The 7,051-nt window shown below is 36.4% G+C and overlaps 1 protein-coding gene across 1 annotated transcript in view; it reads left to right on the plus strand.

Moving 5' to 3' along the window:
- Window positions 1–7,051, plus strand: part of LOC126971923 (uncharacterized) — a 79,150-nt gene that overhangs the window by 68,021 nt on the left and 4,078 nt on the right. The window contains exons 5-9 of the mRNA XM_050818429.1: window positions 502–612; window positions 3,720–3,853; window positions 5,511–5,679; window positions 5,821–6,245; window positions 6,586–6,810. Coding sequence (XP_050674386.1) covers window positions 502–612; window positions 3,720–3,853; window positions 5,511–5,679; window positions 5,821–6,245; window positions 6,586–6,810 — 1,064 coding nt within the window. The remainder of the gene's footprint in view (window positions 1–501; window positions 613–3,719; window positions 3,854–5,510; window positions 5,680–5,820; window positions 6,246–6,585; window positions 6,811–7,051) is intronic.

Consider the following 7,051-nt stretch of genomic DNA (forward strand, 5'->3'; position numbering starts at 1 on the left):
GATGGATGGTTGACTTGTCGTCCAAATCTAAAGTTTTTAAGTAGATACCATTGTAAATAAATAAATTAATAATATTTAATTCCACGGTATCTAACTAAATTATGCGGTATTATAATATTTTCATTGGTTGTAAAGGTGTAACCTTTTTTAATACAACATTGATTTTCTACAAACGTAATATTTTTAAGGATATTTGTTTTATTTCGCCAAAGAAGAAAAACTTCTTGCGTGAGTACATAAGTACAGACACACAGCTTTTCTTCCGCGTTCGACTGAAGATGCCAACGGAAAACAACAACCAAACCTACTAAATAATACTATGCCAGACGAGGCACTGACTGTAAATTTAATCTCAAATATCGATGAATAAAACATTGTGAATTTAAGAACAACAACATATGTAAAGTATTCACGTAAAACTCACAGTCAAGGGGCCATATAATCCAACCTTGAAGTCGTTTTGACTGAAAAGACTGAGTGTTTTTCTTTTATATATTTCAGAATGTTCACTGGCCACGTTCGGAACAGGCAGCGCATTACAAAGAATTCCATTCGTTTTTTTGCCGCTGAAGGGACAAATAATTCATCCTTCAAGGGAGATAACTTTCCATAGTAAGTATCTGCACACAAAATACGACAAAAAGAAGATATTTCTAAGTGACCTCCTTCGATTCTGGGATCGAGTTGAGGTTGTTAACTGTACCTAGATCCTGTAGATGCACCACCACGCGAGTTGAACGAGCATAGCAAAATGTATGGATTATGTCGGTTGGCTTAGTTTTATACGTACTTTTAGTTAAGACCGCTGGGGAGAATCTAGAGAGGTCGCGGGTTTAAATTGATCGTCTATACATTTTCCTACAAATTTTGCTTTAAATTTAAAAATAACATAATATTATGGTCTGAGAAGAGACCGGTACCAGGCAGTCATGAAAAACTATGGCTGTACAATCAAACCAAAATACTGAACAGCTTAAAAAGACAGAACCATTGTCAAAATCCATTAACTAACAGCTGTACCTACATACCTACTGTTCGCAAGGAGCAATACTGCCATCAGACCTATTTCTGCCGCAACTTAGGCAGCGGTGTATTTATTTTTTAATGAATATGGGTGTAATAAACATAATAATTAAAGCTTTTGTGATAATTTTGGTTTCCGCATTATTTATATATATTGTACGCGCGAAATGCCCCGCGTCTTCATAACATAATATTGTAGTGTTTTAGGTTTTCTAAACACAATATTAAATAGTTATGTATAAAATGCGCAAAACTCTTTGCTTCCTCTGGTGTTACAAGAGGGTAAGTGTTCGCGGTCATAATATTCCATCATGTGACAGTATGTATGTATGCTAGTAAAATAATGTAAGGTAAGATCCAGAATTTGATGACATTCTTCATCATAAGCACAACTAACAATACGAAGAAGTTGGTGGTTTCTTTAATAAATTTACGGATTTTTTTATAGAAAAGGAGGACAAACGAGCGTTCGGGTCACCTGGTGTTAAGTGATCACCGCCGCATACATTCTCTTGCAACACCAGAGGAATCACAGGAGCGTTGACGGCCTTTAAAGAAGGTGTACGCGCTTTTTTTGAAGGTACCCATGTCATATCGTCCCGAAAACACCGCACAAGGAAGTTCATTCCACAGCTTTGTAGAAGGTGGAAGAAAGCGTGGAGATGATATCCTAACTTATGGCGTGTCGTGCGAAGGTGGATTTCGGCGGCAGGAATCAGGTGAAACAACTCCTCGGAACACCACCATGATAAATGCGGTAGAGGACACACAATGAAGCGATGTCTCTACGCAACGCCAAGTGATTCAGCCGTTCACAGAGCACTGGATTCCCGACAATTCTCTGCTGACAAATGCTCTGCGTTACACGCGGTCAAATGGATCGACCTGATACTGGGGTGCACCAGACCAGAGATGACAGCAATACTCCTTAAGTGGCCGGACCTGCGATTTGTACAGCGCTACAATGTGGACCGGTTTGAAGTATTGCCGTGCTCTATTTATGACGCCCAGTTTCTTCGAAGCCAATTTGGCTTTACTCTCCAGATGGCCGCGGAATTGGCAATCGCTCGAGCCTTCAAATATTTTTGAAGTAAAACTTCTTTAGGCGCGACTGGGGGGTAACTTAGAAATTTTTTCTGACGGAAGTAATGCTCAGTAAAAAAGTCAATTGAAACAATTTTTTAAGCCATTTTAATTTCATGGTTATAAAAAAAAAAACATTTCAATATGCTCAGTAATATTTTTTGAAAATCTCCAAGTGTATAATTTGCTTATTTATTACTACTTTTGTAATAAATAATATATAAGTTATCAGATTTTTTCTGACATTTGCGTCATTCGTTAATTTGTTTTTGGTTTCTTCGTACATTATAAGGATAGGAAAGGGTTCGAGCCGATACAGCCATATTCGTAAATATTCAATAAAAAATTATTTGCTGAGTGAATATTTTGAAATGTGCGAATGGTATTAATGAATTATAAATAGAATATAAAATGAAAACAATATCGGTCAAATAAAATCGCGGAATCCCAGGAATATTTTACTCTTTCATCAATATAAAGTAAGCATAAAAAAGAAAATCCAGAACCTGATAATGACCTCAACTGTAAAAAGTTTAACTGCCTTTTTCATAATAAAACGCTTTTCGAAGGTATAAAGCTATATTAGTTAAAACGTGTTTCAATCCTATCGAACGTTAGATAAAATTCCTTGTTCATATTCGTTAGATAAATCTCCCATAACTAATACATAGTACGCAATGTTGCCATTTCGTACAAAAAAACATGATTTTATCTAATTTAATGAGGAACTGTCAATGGAAACAGACATCTTTTGAATGGCTTGTCAGTTGTCAAAAGTCAAAATAATTTCAACCTTCAAAAATCAAAGTTTTGAAGTCTGTCGGTTGTCAATCTATGACGGATATCCAACAACTTTGAGCGGTAAGCTATTTAGAACATTATTTAATGTACAGCTGATCGATGTCGGCCATGTCTTTTTGCATTCGAGTGCTTAAAATAGGTTTATAGAAGGGTCCTAGCTACTATAAGTCACGTCAGCTTTATCGAAGAGATAATGAGCGTTTTAGCTCTAATATGCTATTATGAATACCATTTTTTAACAAGCGTATATTAGCGATGTTTTAAACTAAGTCATTATGAATAAGACAGAGTTTATTTTCTGATGAATAATAATATCAAAATATAACATTATATCGTTCTTTGTAAAACATATAACATCTCACTTGATTAAATAATATTATTTATTATAAGGCATTCTTTTATTTTAGGTAGGGAAAATGCCAACTTTGCTCAAAAGATGAAGTTATATCGTTAGCGTTTCCGAGAAAAAGATTGGCAAAAAATCTAACAAAGCTCCTCAGTAATATCTGAGTGCTTATTTGGTTACAAGGCTTTATTTAATGTAATACATAAATGTATCTGTTAATTATTCCTAAAGTTAATTATTATTACATTTTACTTCAATCGCGCGTAAAGATTACACGCACACACTTTTTTTTCAATGCCTCAGATCTGAGTAGAATGGGCGCAAGAAATTTAGCGGAATTTGTTTAAAAATTGAAAGCCTCAATCCCAAGCTGGTTCCTGGACATTACAATTACTAGGAAATTAGGAACATACATACAGATAATGTTATAACAATACACATTGCTACACATTAATTGTATTTGCAGATGTAAAGACTCCAATTTGCGCTGTGTCAGGAGCCCAATTTCTCACGAGGAAAGGTTTCTTAGACCTTCGAAACACGCTTGATGCTGATGTGCCATTTAACCTGTTTAGAGATGAGGGCAGGACATTTTTACAGGTTTGTTTATTTGAATAAAAAGTCAAAGTCAAATTATTATTTTATACATCAGTTTCGAAGTGTCGCTGGCCTAGGCCCTATAACCATTGACTCTCACCAACCTAACTAGTTTTCGGATTAATATGTAGGTACATTTTATAAAATCGCGTGTTATCTTGTGGTACTACAATAGAGTATGACCCGCGGTGATGACATACCATCATATGACCCGTATGCCGTTACATGTATCGCCTGGTTCATGATAACACTAACTACCAGCGGGAGGCTCCTTTGCACAGGATGCCAGCTACGAGTAGATTATGGGTACCAAAACGGCACCTGTTTCTGCCGTGAAGCAGTAATGTGTAAGTATTTCGGTCTCAAGGGCGCCGTAGCTATTGAAATTACTGGGCAAATGAGACTTAACATGTTATGTCTTAAAGTGACGAGCGCAATTGTAGTTTCAACTAGAATTTTGGGGTTTATCAAGAAAATTGAGCGACACTGCATTGTAATGGGCAAGACGTATCAATTACCATCAGCCGAACGTCCTGCTCGTCTCATCCCTTATTTTCATAAAAAAAGTAGACTTTTTTTTTAGTTTTTGAACTGATTTGTGCATAATCTTAGAATATTATGCATAATGCTGTTTGACAGCTAATAAAGCTTTAATAAGTAGATAGAGTAAATGATATGAAAAATGTGATAGGTCTTAGATAATTTATACCTACGTCTAGAAAGACTGTGACAGCAGCTGTGAACTTGCAAAAATTATAGCGTCTAACTGCTAACCTCTGTTAAACAAATTAACTGAAGTATCGAGTGCGTAATATGTAGCTGTCATGCACACTAAGAGGCTCTATCTAGAGTCTAGACGTATAAATTATCTAAGTGACTAATACCTATTTATTTTATTCCAATCGGTAAATTTAAGTAAAACGCTAAGTCTACGCGAAAAAAGCCGCGAGCCCTCGCTCATTTTATGATAGATCCTCGTGAAACACACTTTTTTGAACACTTTCATTTGGTACCTACCAAATCAAATGAAAGTATTTATTGAGGAAGCTAATGAAAAAAAAAATACTTGCGAAAAAGATAAAAGGGAGAAATAGGGAATAGGTATACTTGAACTAGTTAAATCATACTTTTTTTAATTTTTTACAATATTTTGTTGTATTGCAACCAATGATTCACATACAAATCCTGCAATTCCCACTTCGTGGTCCCTTTTTTGTGTATAGTGTTTCGTTGCGCAATCGGAATTTAATAATTAAGCAATTCTATTATTTCTACTGGTCTAATCCTACAGTCTGGAATATACGTGAGCACACACGCTCACAATTAGAAGACGAAACTATTGTTTACGATATGTTGATCATTACCTGAATATTGAACATTCAGTTCCTCGCGCCCGCTTACTTCAGTTGGTTGTTAGAATTAGTCTACTGTGTATCTACCTTCCATCCCCGGCACTTTCCTCTGCCACCAAACAGTAGAGTACAAGCGCTATTTAATTCTGTTTGAAGAGCGCTGTAACTAGTGATATGTCTGGACTTTGGAGACTAAACATCTTCTGTTTCAAGATGACGAGCATGAAAGGGGGTCCCGCAGAATATTTTGATAATCAGACAAAAATAGCAGTCTACCAATGTTCTCTTCAAATCCTTTTATGTTTCAGTGGAACGGAGAGGATGACGTTCGCGCTCGCATGTCGGGTCGGCTGATGGTAGTGCGGCTCTTGTGTCGTGATGTATCCACAACCCCTGCCTCCCCTCTGGACTTGCGAGGAGTCTTCACTCCCTGTGTCGCGTTCAGAGTACAGGGAACCCCGCCTAGACATGCTACTAGTAAGTTTTCTTTTTCTTATAAACTATTATTAATCAGGTCCGTACGTCAAGGTTTTAGAGTAGGTTAACCGAAAAGTCACCTTTAACTTACTTATAATTAGATACTGCCTTCCCCAATCTACGAAAAATCTATTATTTCAGATATAACAGAAGTACAATTCACTCCGGATGCCCAAATAGCTGAATCCTCAGCAAGCAATGGACTCTCAGCAACTGAATATGTCGCGATTGGCATCAGTTCCTTACTTCTTGGGCTCATATATGTTGCCTCAGTTTTCCTCTACCTCCACATCCGAAAAAGGAAGAAAATCGCTAGTGCAGAATGCACAATACAAAGACTTAAGCAGAAGAAAAACGGGAAATCTTTGACGCAACGCGATATAATGAGAATTAATTCTGAGTGCGTGCAATCTTTACCGAATGTTATGGGACAAGATGACGGTGTTATTAAGAAAAACCCTCTCCTATCTGTTGTACGATCGTTTACGAGTGATTCTGGTAGCAATGTGTCGGATTCTGAAGACATGCCTGATAGCAGCACGCGTAGTGATGAGAACGGATTTAAAGTACGTAATACAAGTTTCCATATTATTAACAAGTTAGTATCAAATCATTTAAGGAAAAGATCGTCCTTGCCAGAATCGTAATAATTCAAGAAGACTAATAAGGTTTAGTATCCCTTGGGAAAATTTGGCTTAGGCCCAAAAATTTAATTTTAGGAAAAAAAGTACGATAAAATTAATATAAAATATTGTTTCTGCTTAACGTTTGTAATACATCATAAAGCTAATAATTATTTATGAAGCCACATGCCGATACCTACTTGAATAAACAACATTTGAAAAACAGTAAGACCTAGACGGTAGATAAAAATTGGCATGATATCACTATGTTTTTATGTTCCAGAAACGTACAACCTCTGCTGTCATTCACTTACAAAGAGAAGATACAAGAAATCAATTCTACGGAATGGAAATGAGCCACCGCGATGAGTCAGGCATCGAGAAACTTCCAGACGAGCACGTGTCGATCGTTGAAACTATCGAGGACAGAGAGATCGCAAGACCTGTGGGAACGACTAGACGAAAACTTTACTTTAACCCAGCTTATTTTGAACCCCATCTAATGGCTGTAAGTTTTAACTATTACGTTGTCCGTTCACGAACCCATGTTTGGCTCCTTTTCGGTAAGACATAAACCCGTAGTCTCAAAGGTAAATTTAATTGAAGATTTAATAACTCTCCATTCAAAACATTTACGTACCTACTGAAAATGAAAGTTCACATCCACAGTTCGCTGATGAGTAAAGTTTAAATTTCGAAATATTACTATCATAAGATGTTCGAGTAAAATCCTAAAATAAAAGATACCA

Source organism: Leptidea sinapis, chromosome 25 (assembly GCF_905404315.1).
Source record: "Leptidea sinapis chromosome 25, ilLepSina1.1, whole genome shotgun sequence".
NCBI classification, from domain to species: Eukaryota; Metazoa; Arthropoda; class Insecta; order Lepidoptera; family Pieridae; genus Leptidea; species Leptidea sinapis.